This window comes from Rutidosis leptorrhynchoides, chromosome 3 (assembly GCF_046630445.1).
Source record: "Rutidosis leptorrhynchoides isolate AG116_Rl617_1_P2 chromosome 3, CSIRO_AGI_Rlap_v1, whole genome shotgun sequence".
Lineage (NCBI taxonomy): Eukaryota > Viridiplantae > Streptophyta > Magnoliopsida > Asterales > Asteraceae > Rutidosis > Rutidosis leptorrhynchoides.
This window is the reverse complement of record NC_092335.1, coordinates 300,461,775-300,481,161: the sequence shown is the minus strand read 5'-3', so window position 1 is coordinate 300,481,161 and position 19,387 is coordinate 300,461,775. Positions and strand designations below refer to the sequence as shown.

Below are 19,387 nucleotides of genomic sequence, written 5' to 3'. Positions count from 1 at the left end.
CTGAGGATGTGCAAAACATGAAGGCCTTATGGTAAATACCTTAATTTGTGTCAATTTGTTGAGTGCTGCTCTCTTTGAGGGCACTTGCTTATAGGCTTTAATGTCTTTTTGGTATTTTAGTCTATTGGTACATTTGAGACTACCCGACTCTTGTAGGTATTTGTCGTTATAGTCTTCTGTTTATTTATAAAATTCACCAGGTGTATCCTAACTCAAAAAAAAAAAAATTATTACCTTAAAATTTCGAATCTCACATTGCTAACATTACCCATCTTCTATTAGGAGAAGTCATTCTCGCAACCCGCTTGGTCCACGTGGCAGCTCCCCTCACATAATTTTACTGTTCACGCTGTTTTTTTTTTTTCTTTCCCAATAAGTATCCCGTGCTCACCTTTTGCACCACTTCTACCATTTTAGGATTTTTTTTTAAAAAAAAAAGAAAAAGAAAAAAAATGGCTGTTAACAGGTTAGCGTGAGTGGTTGTACATACGTACCGTCCTCCATACCCATGCCCATACGATTGCAATTGACTATGTCTTCGTCAACAATTCCCACTCACTCTTTCTCTTTCTCATACTCTGATTTCACCTTTCTCCTTCTTTCTCAATTGTTAGGGTTTTTCATTAATTTTTAATCATATCCTTTTCTTTTCAGGTTGTGATTTTGGTGTACAGATAACGGTTTCAGGCGATGCTCAAACGACCGCCATCACTTCTTCGTAATTAGCTTTCATTGTTGATTCTGTGAGTATTTATTATTTATTTTTACTTCAATTGCTTTCTATTCTCCTTAAATTTTTTTTAGGGTTTGAAGCGATAAAACTGAAATGGACCGTTTATAAGTTTGCGTTGTTGAATCTGTGAAGTGGTGTAGGTATGTTATTGTTTTTTTTAGAACTACTTAAGTTTTGTTATTTAGTTTATATATTTAGGGAGTTTTGTTGTTGTTGCAGTTGTACTGTTGCTACTGGTACTTCAATTTTTGGGTTGATCAAGTTTAACTTCTGCTTTTTCTATGTCATATATGTATTGTGTTTTTAAGTTTCGAGTTAACTTAAATGTTTGAGTTGGTTCAACTTTTTGTGTTTTCCACTTTGATTTTTGTTGTTGCTTGCAGTTGCTGATGGAGGCTCTAGCTCTTTGTCTGGCGACTGCTTGCAGGTGTGAGTTGGTCTTTTATGTAAGATACTCCACTGAGTGACTTTTAAAATGCAAGTATTTTTCATGGTCATTACTATAAATTATCAATACACTGTTATGATGTAACTTTTTGTATGTATTCTTCAGGAATATACTGAATATCACGGTCTTCTAAAGTCCAATATTGCAAGAGCTTGGTTAATATCTTCTCTTCTCAACGTGATACTACAAAGGTAGAACTTTTTTTGGTTTTGTTATCTTTCGATTGTAATTATTATTCAAATAATCAAAGATTATTAGAAGTGAGATCATTATAATCTTGCATTTAGCGTATGAAATAATCAATTTGACTAACTTTAAGTCTCATTTGTGTGTGTTGACAGGTACAAAGGGTGACCGATTTTTGTCTGCAGCCAAGACGAATCATCAAGCTTGCTATACTTCGACGAGGTCTGATGGGGTCGGGAATAGCGACAACTCTAATTTTAAATGGCTACGAAGTTCTTCTGAAAGAGGTGAATCAAAAGTTTTTACATAGTGGATTAGGAAGAATGAAAGATATGAGTTTTTTCTTTCTTATTATATGGTTAATTTTTTGTTAATCAATGACCCATTTCCCTATAAATTAAGGAATCTTTTTACCCAAAATAACCCAACCCATTTGACCCGTATATGTTTTTGAAACTAAACTGAGTTTTGTTGATGCTATTGTTAATGAGTCTACCGTGATCCTGTTGCAGGACCGGCCTTGCGTTGAATCTGCTATAAGACATGATCTCCTTGGGTGTGATTCGTGCAAAGAGGTTATTGTGATTGTGTGCTGCAATTGAAACTGATCTCAAACGAGTAAGTGTTATCAAGGTTTTAAAAAATAGGAAACGTGCCTCGAGTCATTTTCCCTTTGTGAGGCGAGACGTACGCCTCGAGGCGAACTGAGGCGTATGTTCGAGCCGGAGTTAAAAAATACTGTACATAAATATATAAAGTCGTTAATAAATATATTTTCATAATATATAAATAACAGGGACTGTTATTGTCATTTTACAAAGGTTCAAGAGCGATTATCATATACTTTTTGTATATTCCTTTGATTTTTGTAGTAGTTGTTGTGTGTATTCTTCGTCTACGAGAGTTTGAAAAACGACTACTAGAGTTCATGCCGGTGGTGGAAGAGGTTAGCAATAATGGTGAGACCCTGTTATTTTAAAATTTTTATTTGTGTTATTGTTATTATTATTTTAATAATTCAATAGTAGACTAACAAATGTTTGCTTCAAATAATGATGCAGGATGAGCAAATCCAATATTTTTTGTTCCAATTTTCTCAGACCCTTCAAGTTCAATGCGACTAAAGGTACAAGTGTTGTAGTATATATAGTCATTTTGTGTGATTTTTTTTCCAGTTATATTTGGATGAAATTTAATAATTGTTATGACTATGTTGCACATTTAAATGGTTCTATAGGTATTTTATAAATGCACACAAGGTGTTCGTTGAAATGAGTTATATGAATTTGTCCATTAATTGTTAGTAAGTTTATTTTGAAAGTATGGTTATCCAAATAACTATTTGTATCTTTGCTTTATTATCAGTTTTGAACTTAAATTTAGTGACTTTAAAGTGTGCTTTGTTTCAACCTTGGAGATGGTGCTTTGCTATATTTGAAATTGCTTATCAGTTGCAGGTATATTTCTTATAGGTTATTCGATCATTGAAGTATATTTCTTCTATTTTGGTTCATGACTATAGTGTTTTTTTGGTGTTTTTTCTACTTATGTGGTGGTTTTGGCTAGGGAACTTCTAAGGTAGTATGAGAAGTGGGTAGCAACAAAAACTTATCCAATGATCGACAACAATATCAGGTTTGTTTTGATTTACTTTTTTAATTTTTAATGTTTGTTTGCCAAAGTTCTCTATTTTGCAATAATATATCTGTTATGTACATTTTTAATTTAGTTTCTTATATGTCAACATGATAATCCTATATATAAAAACATTATAGACTGTAAAATTGTAACAACCCAACCCGATATACAATCGACCAAGTGAAATTTACCAAAATAAAAAAAATTCTTTGTTCAGCAGGTGGCGCGGCGCGCCATAACCTTACGCGGCGCGCCAAAGTGGCCTGTCCAAAAAGTCTTGAAATGCTAAAATGTTTGACCACTTCCCGACGTATTTAGACAAAACGCTATTCACAACATATTCATATATAAAAAAAACTAACACGTTCCATTAATAAAATAAGTTTTACGAGACCGGGCCCACATCGGCCGTTTTACGACTTTCGTACGAAAATACAAGTTTTCAACCACATGATTTGTAATACAAAATAAAGGCCGAGCATGGCGATTGGGGATACGCTACCCAATCCTAATCAATCCAAAAGCAAGCCTTCTAAAGCAACTACGCAAGTCCACTAGTCCCCGCTTACCCGAGCCTCCGCATCCATGTAATTTATAAAAAAGTCAACAACGAGAGGGTAAGCTAACGCTTAGTGAATGCAATACTTATACATATACATATGTAATTTACCTACACGCATCCACTTACAATACCATGCAAACAAAATGCATAAACGAGCTAGCAACACCAAACATACGACTAGCAACAACGTTAGTATATAAATCGCCACAATAATATACTAAATCACAATAATGCATAAATATAACAAACCGTTCCCCGCTATGGCACTACCGACTTGTAGACGACCAATAACGTCGAGTCTCACTCGTATGTTGTCACCGACTTGTGACTCATCAAAAGGTGTCACCGACTTGTGAACTACCCACCAATATCTATGGGTCACCGACTTGTGAACGCCATGTGACATCACCGACTTGTGAAGCGCCACTAAGTGTCACCGACTTGTGAACACTATAGGGTGTCACCGACTTGTGAATCACCCAAGGGTATCACCGACTTGTGAACCTCTATGTGGCATCACCGACTTGTGAAGCACCACCTAGTGTCACCGGCTTGTGAACACTATGAAGTGTCACCGACTTGTGACATAACGCCCACTACTCACGATGTGGCACCAAAGGCCCACATCGCGTACGAGTAAATAAACCACATACATACCTGTATAAATATTCCACTCACCTCGATTACTTGAAGAAGTGCAACTCGCAAACTTGAACTCCTTCCACCGACTTCACGTATATCACCTACGCAAATCATACATGCAAATAAGCTACAACTTAAGCCTATTCGACTTAACACATCACAAGTGTAATTTCGACTATATACACTTGACCAACTTTGACTAAGTCAAATCTCACCCGAACCACTCATAATCACAATCGAATAGTGATTATGTCCCACTAATACATTTTGCACAAGGTTTGATCAACCAATCCCCCATTTGGACTCACGACCCGCCCAAATTGACATAAAGTGCAATCTACGCCTTTTTGCACTTTTAACGATACTCGAAAGTCCAAAACTAACGAGACTATTTCCCGCGTTCCCGAAATACCTAAATACACCTCTTTTAGGCTTTAAATGCATTTTAGACCAACATTTACACAAAAACCCATTTTGACCTAAAACTAGTCAAAACACCCAATTTGTGAACTTACACCCCAAATCACTAATAATCCAAGTTAGCTAGTGATTTCATCAATAAAATTAGTTTACAAACTAACAATATCATCATCCAATCCTAAACCCACCAACATCAACAATAACTAGTTACAATTACCCATTTCACCTCCTAAAAGATTTTTATAACTAACTAGTTCAAAACCCTAAACTTGAATATCAAATTACAAAGATGAAGTTCGGAGTTTGAACTTACCAATACCGCCAAAATGATGCCGTTGACGAGTAGAACAACTTTAATACCCGAGGTTTGACCCGAAACACCCTTCTTCTTCTCCAATTGGAGCTCTCTCTCTAAAACTCTCCTCTCACTCTAGGGTTTGAAGATGAGAGTGTTTGATGAGTGAAAATGAGCTCCAATGGAGCTCTAGATCAGTTTTGATGACCCCAAACTGACCCTAATTGAAAAGACCAAAGTACCCCTCATTTAAACCTTTTAAAAAGGCTGAAAATTGCCTCTGCAGCAATCGGCGCGCCGCGCCAGAAGGTGGAGCGCCGCTCCAAATAACTGGAAATTGTGGTCGAGCCCAAAACAGGTTTCAGCAACTTGTTTTGGCCATAACTTTTCGACCGTAACTCCGTTTTCGATGAATCAAATATCGTTGGAAACGTAATAAGATATTCTATCCAATGGTAAGGCTTGGAAACATCAATTCAAACTTTATTTGGGGTTGAGAAGATACGTACACACTTTGTACCTCAAACAACGTCCAGTTTTCTTCGACATTCGAGCAAGCAACACGTACATGCTTCGTACACTTCATATACGCATCGTACACCATGAATACATTATGTACAATAAATATTTGGGTCTTACAACTCTCCCCCACTTAAATTTGATCGCGTCCTCGCGATCTAAACCTCATCGCGAACAAAAACAACACACTTTCCTCAAGTCTTCGAGTTCTCACACAATCTCGGACCCCTTTGATGCCGCCATTGCATCCTATCGATCACGCCTTACCACCATGCAATGTTCCAATCGCACAACTATCCTTCAGGATTTCCTTGGCGTACTCCAACTCACGACTTAGAGTTCTAACGCCCACCGCCATTACTCTAGAGAGTTCGTTCCCGAACGCACTCTACACTAACACGCCCCTACATGAGACAGTCCAAACTAACACTCTACGTCTCTAGTTGGCTCTCAAAACGAGGCAACTACCGGAAAATGACCCAAACACGCCTACCAAACCGAGGGACCACCGTACTTTTCGGGTACATACTCCCCCATTTAGGGTTTTAACCCCACGCTATCACCGTCAAGATGATAATACCTTGCGAAATTTCAACATTCTACATCACACACGCCCGGTATCAACGTTGGTCATACTTAAAATCTTCAGCGGACTTACCACAAGATACATGAAACTCGACCTTTCGAATCGGTCAAATGTCGACGCCCGCTAATCTTCACAATAAACCATCTTCGTACCTTCGAGTTTTCTCGTCGGTACCCAAGTACAAAATAATCACAACACCAGAGTGAAGCATTCCACTTGCAGGTACACGGAGGGCACCTGACGTAGTGTTATGCAACTCCCATTACTACCACTGAGTCTCAATCACTCGACCCTTTTGGGTCCCTCCTCGGTGTCATATGACACTTGACTATTCGAAGTCACACAAATCCAATGGACATTACGGCTCAACGCCTACAACTTTCTAGTGACGCCTGCTTGTCACTATCCGCCTAGGCCGCAAAGCAAGCCTAGCAATCCTTTCACTTACAATGGTGATGCTTGGTGCCACCAAGACTTACACCCCAACTCGTATCCTCTCAACCGTTAACACGGTTACTTACACACACCAAAGATAGTCAACAATCGTGACTCTTCTCGCACACCTACATGATCAACGTAAGCGCCTCTCGAACGGCATGCCATCCTACGCTAACCCTTATAGAGAACAATACAAGTAACCCTCTAATCATCCCATGGTTACCCCCGACTTGGTTAAGCCTCCAACACCAACCCAATTAACCCGACTCGGTCAAGTCAAATACACTATGTCGACCCGCCTCGGTCAACACCTAACAACAACCGATTATCCCTACTTGGTTAAGTCAACACACACGGTCAACCCGACTTGGTTAAGTCCTAACAACAATTGATTAACCCGTCTTGATTAGTCAAACGCACTCGGTCAACCCGACTCGGTCAACACTCCTAACAATTTATCGATTAACCCGACTCGGTTAGTCAAACTATCTCGGTCCACCCGACTCGGTCAAACCCCTAAAAACAATTTGAGTAACCCGGCTTGGTTAGTCAAATACCCTTGGTCAACCCGACTCGGTCAACACCTAACAACAATTGATTAACCCGACCCGGTTAGTCAAACCGCAATGGACTAACTCGACCTAGCTAGTTACTACAACACATGGATAAACTCAATCATTACCCAAATCACCCGCACATAGATAGTACTAAAATCGAATAGTACCTGAATCAAGCATCTCCAGATTTTCGCGCCCCTTCACTATTCCACTCGGGACATTCCGACTTCCGGTGTCCCTCCTTCCGGCACTTAAAACATGTGACCTTGCTCGACGGACAATCACGAGACTTATGCCCCGTTTGTCCACAATTATAACACGCGAATTTAGAACCACCCGTGTCACTCATCTTTACGCTTCCGACACCTTCGGTAGCGCTTTTACTCTTCTTGTTCGAAAATGCCGTCGCTTCGAACTTCCGTTTACTAACATCGGACACACTTGGCTTCGACACCTCCGGTTCGAAACCCCGAGCCAACTCAAACAACTCTTCAAAAGACTTAGCCATTCCCCGACTAATCTTACCCTTAAATTTGTCATTCAGTGTACGGTAGAAATCTTTCATCAACTTGTGATCGTCACCAACGTACTCCGGACAAAAACGAGTCTTTGCTAAAAAGGTAGACTTGAGAGTAACCAAGTCCATCGAACCCTTCGCAAATTGTGTAACTCGTCCCGGATTCTATCAAGATCGGAAGAAGTTCGGTATTCATCAAAGAACTCCTTTTTGAACTCATCCCATGACAAGCTCATACATTGTTCCTCGCCATACAATTGAATCTTGTCATCCCACCACAACTTGGCTTCTTCACGTAACATACTAGAACCGTACCTCGTTTTCTTCTCGGGAGGACATTCACTAGTACGGAAAGCCCCCTCGATGTCGGAAACCCAACATGTACTCTTCAACGGATCCCTTACCCCATTAAACATAGGAGGTTGTGCATCCTTGAAGTTTTTGTAATGGAAGTCCCGCCTCCCATTTCCTTCACTCCCTTCACCTCGGGGATAAATATTTCTAGCATCAAGCGCTTCCTCGATTGCGACCTTCACCCTTTCATCAATTAGATCGGTTATTTGCCCATCAACCGATTCCCGGAAAACCTTTCTAACATCCTCGAGAAACTCCGCTTTTTAACGTTTAAAGATGGCCTCAACCTTAGCCGTGAACTCAACGTCTTCGTCTTGATCTTCGTTGGCTTGTTTGCTCCTTGTCGTCATTCTAAGAAATGAACTCGGTTAGGAACACAACATGAATAACTTACACACACCACCACGATCAATCGTTCACAAACATATAATATGCCACCGTTCGTACATCCCATCTAGTTCAACACTTGCTGTACATCACTTGCATGACTTGGCTTGCAACCGTAATAATGGTCGCGAAGCATTATTACGCTCACACGCCATGCCGAACTCATGAATACAACAATCATCTCGCTAGATGTTCAACACAACACAACATGATTAGTAACACATAATCAACACATAGTTAAAGCAACTATTCCCAAAGGCACTAACTAGAAACCCGAACCGACCCGTAATCCTACAAGTCCCGCATAATAGTCCACACAAAAAGTCTAAGTCTAGGAGCCTATCTCAAGTCACCTAAATCCCTTAGACCATGCTCTGATACCACTTGTAACAACCCAACCCGATATACAATCGACCACGTGAAATTTACCAAAATAAAAAAAATTCTTTGTTCAGCAGGTGGCGCGGCGCGCCATAACCTTGCGCGGCGCGCCAAAGTGGCCTGTCCAAAAAGTCTTGAAATGCTAAAATGTTTGACCACTTCCCGACGTATTTAGACAAAATGCTATTCACAACATATTCATATATAAAAAAACTAACACGTTCCATTAATAAAATAAGTTTTACGAGACCGGGCCCACATCGGCCGTTTTACGACTTTCGTACGAAAATACAAGTTTTCAACCACATGATTTGTAATACAAAATAAAGGCCGAGCATGGCGATTGGGGATACGCTACCCAATCCTAATCAATCCAAAAGCAAGCCTTCTAAAGCAACTACGCAAGTCCACTAGTCCCCGCTTACCCGAGCCTCCGCATCCATGCAATCTATAAAAAAGTCAACAACGAGAGGGTAAGCTAACGCTTAGTGAATGCAATACTTATACATATACATATGTAATTTACCTACACGCATCCACTTACAATACCATGCAAACAAAATGCATAAACGAGCTAGCAACACCAAACATACGACTAGCAACAACGTTAGTATATAAATCGCCACAATAATATACTAAATCACAATAATGCATAAATATAACAAACCGTTCCCCGCTATGGCACTACCGACTTGTAGACGACCAATAACGTCGAGTCTCACTCGTATGTTGTCACCGACTTGTGACTCATCAAAGGGTGTCACCGACTTGTGAACTACCCACCAATATCTATGGGTCACCGACTTGTGAACGCCATGTGACATCACCGACTTGTGAAGCGCCACTAAGTGTCACCGACTTGTGAACATTATAGGGTGTCACCGACTTGTGAATCACCCAAGGGTATCACCGACTTGTGAACCTCCATGTGGCATCACCGACTTGTGAAGCACCACCTAGTGTCACCGGCTTGTGAACACTATGAAGTGTCACCGACTTGTGACATAACGCCCACTACTCACGATGTGGCACCAAAGGCCCACATCGCGTACGAGTAAATAAACCACATACATACATGTATAAATATTCCACTCACCTCGATTACTTGAAGAAGTGCAACTCGCAAACTTAAACTCCTTCCACCGACTTCACGTATATCACCTACGCAAATCATACATGCAAATAAGCTACAACTTAAGCCTATTCGACTTAACACATCACAAGTGTAATTTCGACTATATACACTTGACCAACTTTGACTAAGTCAAATCTCACCCGAACCACTCATAATCACAATCGAATAGTGATTATGTCCCACTAATACATTTTGCACAAGGTTTGATCAAACAATCCCCCATTTGGACTCACGACCCGCCCAAATTGACATAAAGTGCAATCTACGCCTTTTTGCACTTTTAACGATACTCGAAAGTCCAAAACTAACGAGACCATTTCCCGCGTTCCCGAAATACCTAAATACACCTCTTTTAGGTTTTAAATGCATTTTAGACCAACATTTACACAAAAACCCATTTTGACCTAAAACTAGTCAAAACACCCAATTTGTGAACTTACACCTCAAATCACTAATAATCCAAGTTAGCTAGTGATTTCATCAATAAAATTAGTTTACAAACTAACAATATCATCATCCAATCCTAAACCCACCAACATCAACAATAACTAGTTACAATTACCCATTTCACCTCCTAAAAGAGTTTTATAACTAACTAGTTCAAAACCCTAAACTTGAATATCAAATTACAAAGATGAAGTTCGGAGTTTGAACTTACCAATACCGCCAAAATGATGCCGTTGACGAGTAGAACAACTTTAATACCCGAGGTTTGACCCGAAACACCCTTCTTCTTCTCCAATTGGAGCTCTCTCTCTCTAAAACTCTCCTCTCACTCTAGGGTTTGAAGATGAGAGTGTTTGATGAGTGAAAATGAGCTCCAATGGAGCTCTAGATCAGTTTTGATGACCCCAAACCGACCCTAATTGAAAAGACCAAAGTACCCCTCATTTAAACCTTTTAAAAAGGCTGAAAATTGCCTCTGCAGCAATCGGCGCGCCGCGCCAGAAGGTGGAGCGCCGCTCCAAATAACTGGAAATTGTGGTCGAGCCCAAAACAGGTTTCAGCAATTTGTTTTGGCCATAACTTTTCGACCGTAACTCCGTTTTTGATGAATCAAATATCGTTGGAAACGTAATAAGATATTCTATCCAATGGTAAGGCTTGGAAACATCAATTCAAACTTTATTTGGGGTTGAGAAGATACGTACACACTTTGTACCTCAAACAACGTCCAGTTTTCTTCGACATTCGAGCAAGCAACACGTACATGCTTCGTACACTTCATATACGCATCGTACACCATGAATACATTATGTACAATAAATATTTGGGTCTTACAAAAATGATAATTGTATGCATCTGTTTACAACAATTTAATAAATATATAACAATTTAATTAAGTTTTTATTGGGTTCTTTTTTGGTATATATAAAGTAATTGGGTATTTTTGAAACAGTAAGAATGTCAATATATTCAGGTTAGATTTTTTTCATTATGATGATGGTGGCATGGTGAATAAACCTCGAGTTAGTTACATTCATTCCCAATTTTCTATTTTTTTTTGTTATTTTTATTTAACTCTGTTTGCAATTTGATATGTTATGTGGAATACTGATGCAATTTGATATTTTTGTTATCATAGTTCGTTATAAAAGTCCATATATATATATATATATATATATATATATATATACATATACATATATATATATATATATATTTATGTGTGTGTGTGTGTGTGCGTGTTTGTGTATGTGTTATATGAGGTTTGACTTCTTACCAATACATGTGCAGTCGTGCAGATGATGTATTTGGATCGAGCTGAATGAAGAGAGTCATTCATAACTTTATGAAAAGGAGGACATTTGTTTCGTTCAGGTTATATAACAATTATTTAATAATACATATAAATGATTTGTTATTTTCAGGTTTACAAGTACAACAAACATTGTAGAGTTTACGACAAATGTGTCAATCGATTTGATCATCATTGCAGGGTATGTATAAACTATAATAACGTATGAACCTTTTTTTTTTGTTCTAAGAGAAGACATATGAATTATATATATTTGTTTAAAATGTTTTTGCAGTGGCTGAATAATTAGGCAAGAAAAACTATCGAAAGTTCTTTACTCTTATGGTTTCGGCTCTTCTCCTGGTAAGATAAACTATTCTTATTTCTACGTTGATTTTTAATATTAAAATGTTCCAACAAGATAAAGTGATGGGTTGTTTTGTGTATGAGATAATTTTTAAAATTCACACTCTTCTTATCTAGGGATTTAGATGTCATATTTGTTAAAATAATTGTTATATAAAGTCATTGTCTTTTATGTTTGTATCTAAAAGTGGTGAAGTAGAAAATGGCAAGTTGTTGCTAAGAAACTTCAACTGGGTCACGCTTTGTATTTCCTTAGCAGGTACTTTTAGAACCCTTTCTATCCATTTTCAACTTATTAATGTTTACATCTACTATGCATATGTACATCGTGTTTTCATTCCCTTTGTTAAATAATGCATAAAGTAGTAGTAGTAATACAAATGATCGATGATGATTGAAGTTTTGAGTGTACTGAAACTAGGTTCTGCATTCCATGGGATGACGTTCACGACTTTGATGAGCTTATGTGATTGATCTGTTTAGCAATGCAAGCCTTAAGATTCTGCACATTTTCAGCACCATATGCAGAATTATTAGAAGTTTTTTATATATCTATTGACCTAGTGTGTTTGTCTTTTGATGGTTAGACATTAAACTTGTAGTACTTAGGTTATTGATGATGTAAATTGTGGTAAACGATTTCCGATGGGTATGCCACTTCTAATGAATGACTATAACCTCTGAAGGTTAATTTTGAACTGTTTACTTTTTTTCAAACCCTTATATTTGTCTAATTTTTATCAATAATATTTAGCCGCGTAGCGCGTACCTTCAATCTTGTTGGATACCATAATCACAATCGTTACATGTATGTTGTGGGAAAGGTCACCTCTTAAGGTGAGGTAACCAGAAAGTGACCTTAAATTACATTTCATAAGCTATAGAAACAAACATGAGACAGTCCACAATCATGGCTCTTGTACTACACTTGTATCTTTTATCACGATTTTTGAAGGCGCATTCATTGTTTCAGCTGATATGTCCGGACAACTCTTCTTGAAAACTGGTAATTCTTGAGCCACTAGTTTCTCAGACGTTAGTAGATGATCTTTGCTTTTGCCCCATACGACCGAGTAGAGACCCACCACTATGATGATAGCACCTATTAGACTGTTATCATAGTTTAAATATTCAGATCATAAGACGATTGCTTAGGGAGCGTCAAAAAGAAAAAGTTGATGAGGCAACATTTGATGAAAACTAGAAAAAAATTTGACCGCGCGTTGCTGCGGTTGTATTCAACGCGCGGCCGAATTTGAATATACGTTGTTTGGTACCTAGTATATCTAATAGGTTATATGTATGAAATATAGGCAGAAATATTTAGTGTTTTTTTAACAATGTCCGTTTCACGTATAGTTAGTCCCGTTGGGTTCGGTAGTTTTTTTCGAGTTGAACGGTGGTCTCGAAAAAATTTAACTCGCACCGAGTGAGAAGATAGGAGGGCCCGTTAAAAATTCGGGTGGAATTATTTTCTTTTATTTTAATAAAATTATGTATATGTATTTACACTTTCTACCTCTCGAAAAGTGTAAAGTTGAGGGGTCGTTGTGCAAATTAAGCCAAAGTTAGGGGACGGGTTGTAGTGTGAACGCAAACTCAAAACGACATTCAAAAATAACTAAAACTACAATTTTTGGCTCGCATTCTTTTATTTTAGTAAAATTATGTATATGTATTTACACTTTTTACCCCTCAAAAAGTGTAAAGTTGAGGGGTCGTTGTGTAAATTAAGCCAAAGTTAGGGGGCCGGTTGTAGTGTGAACGCAAACTCAAAACGATATTTAAAAATAACTAAAACTACAATTTTTGGGTTGCATTTTAGTATGTAGGGGTAAAACTACATTTTTTGGCTTGCATTTTAGTATATAGAAGTAAAATAACACCCTTAACGGTGCATCAAAATTAACGGAAAAATGTCGTACTTGTTACAAATAGATAACGGGCAAAGTGAAATTTTGACACCCAATTACACCTTAATTTTATACTACGTATTATTATTATAAATTATATCTTTTTTACCTAGGTACCAACATATAATGCCACATCATCCAAAACCTTAACTCAAAAATTTGATACTCAATTTTGACCATCACCATAACTTCCGTCTAATACTTACACTGCCACTTTTAGTTTTTAACTTTAAATGATCAATTAGGCATTAAGAGTACTATACCTTCCAAGATGGACTTGCTCCGACAACACAATGGCACCAAGAACCGCGGTTATGATCATACAAAGTGGGCTGAATGCGGTTACAAATACTGGGCCGCGAACCCTATTCACAGCTCCTTGAGCGTAGTATGCAATCCCAGAGCAAACTACCCCCTGAAAAATAAAAGTAATAGCTATTAGGATAGATATTCATGCTTTTACAAAACTAAACATTAAAAATCATCATTATTGATGTATTTTCTGTTTGAGCAAATATGTCTTATCTACTACTATAATGAAAGTGAGGAAAAAGTAGATTCAGTAAAGGCAAATAAGAAAAAGTAGATTCAATAAAGGCAAGTTGTCATATATAAATGCATATAATTAAGAATATATTTTTTGTTGTGCAATCCTCTTTTATCCTTTAATGTGTTTAAAACGTGCAGGCATATAATTTTTGATGGTTGTCGTGTAGTACAATCACTAAGAACTAATTATAATAATGATGATATGCATTATACCCACTCCCACTAGATTAAACAAATTCTTAATGCGTACAACTCTTACACACATGATATTCATGCATTAATTTTATGATCCACGGAATAAATAATAAAGTAACTCACAGAGTAGACAGAAGCAAGAAGCCTAGAATCGAAACCCAGGGTCCAAGCTTTAGGATCACGCTCCATAATGATGGCTATAATCCCACCTTCAACCGTACCAGCTAAACATACCAACGACGTTAAACTGAGCTCCACAGGATATTCTTTCACCGTAATGGACTGTATCAAATAAGTTACATAAATTGTGTTGGTCAGTACTACAATTTGATGCAAGTGTATGTTAATAAGATACACTAGCTAGGTTGTTTATTTGATCATCGGAATATATATGCTTTCATCCTGAAGTGTCCAAATTATTTCGATGTTTGTTGAAAAGACGTACATGGTTTATAAGAGTGAAAATATCTAATGGTCTCAAGTTCGAACCTTACAAGAAAAAAAAATACCCCTTGTGGCCGAGGAGGTTCACCACCTCTGGGCTACCCGCAAAGCGGGTGGTGGCCCTGAAATTAGTCGGCTCACAAAGCTGGTTGATCGGACGCGGGTTGAAAAAAGAAGGTTGAGTTATATAATCAATTGAGTTATAGAAGAGATGTTGTATTAAATACCTGAAGTATGAAGTAGCCAGCCCAAGCACATGTACAGAGCAGAATCATAATGGTTCCGGCTAGCCAGTGCTGACCGGAAGCCGCAGCATCAGTGGCAGCTTTAGTTGTAGATGTGTGATGCGAGTACCATAGTATGTCAACTATAGGTCCTTTATACAATGTCATTACCATTGCTCCAGTTACAGTGATTACGGTCCCGACTACTTTTGCTTGACTATGTATCCGTTTTAGATTCACCTTCTCCAACCTAAATTTATTGTTATTGTTATTTTTATTAATATAAAGATAAAGATAAATAAAACTGATTCTCACTATCTTTAAGTAAATTGACATGCTGAATTTAACTAGTCTCAACAAGGTAACCTGAAAATCAGTGCCAATACAAAAGTGAGGGCAGGAAGAACGTTGACAATCGCAGAAGCATATGTTGCAGATGTGATGGACATCCCCAGGAAATACAAGTTTTGATCGATCACCGGCCTGTAAATATTGAATATCAGTGCTATATACATAAAGCACAGTTATATATAATCTACCAATACTATCACGTTATATATAGCTAAACATAATTCGAGTTGTTTTTACTGAAAAGAGACCATGCTACATATTACTACGTATTATTTATTTATTTTTTTGGTTAACCTAGGCATATAGTTTGTTAATTAGAAGAATTACTCTAGCAAACCAAGAAGAAGAACTTTGATGAAAACCGAACGTGTCATTTTTGGCCTTATTTTCCTGAAAATCAGAACAAATACATCCATTGTAAGATATAATCTAGCATGAGTATGTGCATGTATGTAATTTGTTTATTAAATAGTAACAAAATAAACCTTTCAAAAGCAAGTGCAAAAGGAGCAATGACAAGAGTAGCGGTGGCATGACGATACACCACAAGAATCCAGTGGCTAAGTCCACGCTTCATGCCGATCATGGTTATGATGTACATTCCTGCATAACCAAACTGTAAAGCCACCATGGCTAAGTATGGTTTTGATGAACTTAAGGTTTCTCTTAGCAGCCCCATTTTCATTGTTTGGTAGTTAATTAGTTGCTTGTACTTGAATGGACAACAAGGTTGGGTTGGGTTGGGTTTATATACACATGGGAAAAATTAACCTCGTTGGTAAGTTAATGTTAAGTGGAGATGGGAACAAGATATTTATGCTTGCACCAACGGAAAGCACTCACTTTGATTCTATCATTAGTATATTCCCCCATCCATTGTTATTGAATCTTTCGTGGAAAAATTTGACAGTATCAACACAAAACAAGATTGATTGTACGTTAGATTCGAACTTGCGTTTAAAAGTTGGCCACACACAGTTTAAAAGTTGATAAATTCATGAACTAGATGTATTATGTTTATTAATTAATATCTGCATGCTTCATATATATTAGGCATTGTTATGGTTAATTCCCGATTAATTCATTTTAGAAGTAGCAACGAGTCAATATTTCAATAAGTCAATCAAAGTCGGATTTAGTCGGTTAAAGTCAAATAAATTCGATTAAAGTATGATGTAGTCGGACAAACCCTTTTTTTTAGTAAAGGGTATTCACTGGAAGAATATAATGATAATCAATACAAATAAAAAACGATATAAGCTTAATAGTAAAAGCACATGACACTCACACCTCACAACAAAATTAACATAACATCGTCCAAGGTATAACATGTACCGAAAAAATAAAAAAAGGTTGTAAGTAACTAAAGGGGTTGAATAGTTACTTAATACGTTTTTAAAATTTTTTTGATTGATAACTAAACTTGATTAACTATGACCAACCAATTCAACTCAAACTTGATGTGTGTGATATTTATGTTCAAAATGATAAGTAAAGTAATGTAAAGAACATAGACACAAGGATTTATAGTGGTTCGGATGGATGTTAACTAATTCACCTTAGTCCACTCCCCGATTACACTAAATGGGATTTCTTGATTCACTAAGCACTTTTCTTCAAACCCGGTGGAGATTCGATTTACAAGTCTTCAACTTCTTTGGTAGACAACAAACCTAATCTTTCTAACCCTTTGAAAGACCAACTCCAACCTAGCTCAACTTGGACAAGCATTAATCAACTTCCTTAGTCCCTTTAAGGAAGTAGATCACTAAGCTAGCATATGCTTCTACTAATTCAAGTTACAAGACTCATACAATTAGTGATGATAATCCTAAGACAATTCTAGGATATACATCACACTAATTAAACTCACAAGATAAACAAATTTGATTAGTAAGTTTGCAACAACCAAATTCTATATCTATAAGATCATAGAATCTTAACTTGCTTGATTACATTTGAGTAGTAATTAAAGCTCTTGTGATCTCTGAAAATATGCCTTTTAAATGAGCAAGAAAGTCAGCTTCAAATGCTCTCCAATGCTTGCTATTTATAGTGGAATTCAAAAAACCAGCCGATGTCACATGGTCACTGTCACGGTCGACCGTGGTTCGACCGTGCGCGCCTGTAGACCAAAATTTGTATCCGTTGTATAGCCGTTTGACTCAGAGTTGAACATCACATTTTGGAATCTTTACTTCATTTAGCACCTGCAAAAGAAACCCAATATCCTATACAAGTACTACATGCATTAAGTGTGTGGGATTTGGTCTTATTGTGTGAAAATGACATAACACTCCAAATGTGGTAAACCCAACATTCTTGGAGAAGTGTCTTGATTGTCTTTTAGGGTAATCTCAGTTTAGTCAAGACTTAGTTAGGCTCATTAATGCATTTGGTTCAATTCTAAAGACTAGTCAACATGTCATTAACTTCCTAGTTTCAATTAATCACAAATCATGTTCATTTTAAGATTAAGTAAAGAATAATTGAGTAATGTCTTTCTAAGTTAAACATTAAGTGTGTAAAGACATCAATGTTAAGTTGTACCTGGACATGTTACATAATGTGTTACTTAGATAAGACCAAAAAAATTATTGACCATTATTGTTTGTGAAACATTTTACACTTAATTCATGGAAGTAAACTACTTATTTGAATCCTAGTGTTCTAACTAATAACACATAGCAAGTTTAAGAGCATGTTAACAAGGTGGCAAATTAATGAGTATCAAACATATTAGCAAGTGTCAAGTAATAATCACATATAGCAAGAGATAGTTATTCTAATATCAATCATATAGATATTTGTACAACAATATGGTTTAAGCTTTAGCAAGCTTACTTGCAATATAACACATTGCATGATTAATGTGTAAGCACATATTAATGTCCAACAATATTAATGTCCAACACATGTACAAAGGAAGAGCAATCTCTAGTTGGGATTTGGTGACCATCTTAAATGTATCTAAGTGTATTTTAAGATTATAAGTCTTTACTAGTTGCACTTTAAAATATTGTTCTTCATTTAGCCTTAATTTGTCACTAAGTAATCTTTAATTGTAATTAGTGTTCTAGTGACATTAGCTTATGTGTGTTGGTACTTGGTGATCATCGTAAGAATGTCTAGACAAGTTTTAAGATCACAAGTTATTGATTAACACTTATGTTTTATGCTTAATCATGGTTAAATTGTCATTAAGGTGTAATTAAGCTTGATTAACCAAGATTAACGTTTTTATGACCAAAACTCAATTGAGTATGGAGGATGCATCTATTCTAAGCATGTTGAGAAAAGTTTCATAAATTATAGATGTCGAGAAGTGGTCAAACTAAATTTGGTCAAAAATGGTGACAGTGAAATCTACGGTCGCACTACGGTTGACCGTGTTGACGACCGTGCAACTTGTTTTCACAAAACTGCGTTGCAGATTCAGTTTGCGCTTCTACGGTCAGGTATGCGGTCGACCGTACCTTTGACCGTGTAACTTTAATGATCTTTATTTTTATTCTATGTTTTGTAGGATTTGGTCATTTGCAAGATCAAATATGGATTAGTGAACTTGTGTGTTCTATGTTAAGATGTCGATCATCACTTATGCATATGTATGTGTGATCATCAAAACATATTATTTGGTTAAGCATCATACTTAACTTTGGTTAGTCCATTAACCAACATTCAACCAACATTCTCCCCTTTTTTGATGATGACAAACATACACGTGATGAGGGACATTTTGCTATAAATACGCAAGTGTTAACATTACGTGTATCCATATTTCTACCCCTTTTGTCGAAGCAAAAAGG

General features: G+C 37.0%; 2 protein-coding genes across 26 annotated transcripts; one reads left to right on the top strand and one right to left on the bottom strand.

Moving 5' to 3' along the window:
- The first annotated feature begins 444 nt into the window (after nucleotides 1-444).
- LOC139902798 (uncharacterized) lies at nucleotides 445-12,607 on the top strand. 24 transcript variants are annotated; one of them, XR_011777696.1, is made up of 14 exons: nucleotides 445-718; nucleotides 805-873; nucleotides 953-969; nucleotides 1,117-1,179; nucleotides 1,287-1,372; nucleotides 1,523-1,654; nucleotides 1,880-1,985; nucleotides 2,240-2,326; nucleotides 2,429-2,493; nucleotides 2,733-2,824; nucleotides 2,934-3,002; nucleotides 11,536-11,738; nucleotides 11,832-11,899; nucleotides 12,324-12,607. XR_011777696.1 is itself a non-coding variant. In XM_071885420.1 (13 exons), the coding sequence occupies exons 2-5, from the start codon at nucleotides 876-878 to the stop codon at nucleotides 1,533-1,535; spliced, it is 312 nt and encodes a 103-aa protein (XP_071741521.1). In that variant the 5' UTR covers nucleotides 445-718; nucleotides 805-875; the 3' UTR covers nucleotides 1,536-1,654; nucleotides 1,880-1,985; nucleotides 2,240-2,326; nucleotides 2,429-2,493; nucleotides 2,733-2,824; nucleotides 2,934-3,002; nucleotides 11,536-11,738; nucleotides 11,832-11,899; nucleotides 12,324-12,607. The 24 variants fall into 24 exon arrangements, 9 of the variants coding, with proteins under 9 accessions (XP_071741521.1, XP_071741522.1, XP_071741525.1 ...); XR_011777695.1 differs by lacking the exon at nucleotides 953-969; XR_011777688.1 differs by having other exon boundaries at nucleotides 953-1,179.
- LOC139902797 (WAT1-related protein At1g21890-like) lies at nucleotides 12,132-16,281 on the bottom strand. Of its 2 annotated transcripts, none has more exons than XR_011777686.1 (8): nucleotides 16,064-16,281; nucleotides 15,906-15,968; nucleotides 15,594-15,710; nucleotides 15,231-15,477; nucleotides 14,683-14,841; nucleotides 14,079-14,230; nucleotides 12,672-13,012; nucleotides 12,132-12,404 (listed from the first exon to the last, which is right to left on the bottom strand). XR_011777686.1 is itself a non-coding variant. In XM_071885417.1 (8 exons), exons 1-8 carry the CDS (start codon nucleotides 16,261-16,263, stop codon nucleotides 12,397-12,399), a joined length of 1,128 nt encoding a protein of 375 aa, XP_071741518.1. In that variant the 5' UTR covers nucleotides 16,264-16,281; the 3' UTR covers nucleotides 12,132-12,396. The 2 variants fall into 2 exon arrangements, 1 of the variants encoding a protein (XP_071741518.1); XM_071885417.1 differs by having other exon boundaries at nucleotides 12,831-13,012.
- Nucleotides 16,282-19,387: the final 3,106 nt, after the last annotated feature.

Bases quoted from the DNA above. Each gene is read 5' to 3' on its own strand.
- LOC139902798 (XM_071885420.1), top strand. From the start codon at position 876: ATGTTATTGTTTTTTTTAGAACTACTTAAGTTTTGTTATTTAGTTTAT. The intron at 1,026-1,116 runs GTATTGTGTTTT...TGTTGCTTGCAG, and splicing joins GCTTTTTCTATGTCATATAT to TTGCTGATGGAGGCTCTAGC. The intron at 1,180-1,286 runs GTAAGATACTCC...TGTATTCTTCAG, and splicing joins GGTGTGAGTTGGTCTTTTAT to GAATATACTGAATATCACGG.
- LOC139902797 (XM_071885417.1), bottom strand. From the start codon at position 16,263: ATGAAAATGGGGCTGCTAAGAGAAACCTTAAGTTCATCAAAACCATAC. The intron at 15,969-16,063 runs GTTTATTTTGTT...TCTGATTTTCAG, and splicing joins TTTGCACTTGCTTTTGAAAG to GAAAATAAGGCCAAAAATGA. The intron at 14,842-15,230 runs GTATTTAATACA...TATTTGATACAG, and splicing joins CTGGCTACTTCATACTTCAG to TCCATTACGGTGAAAGAATA.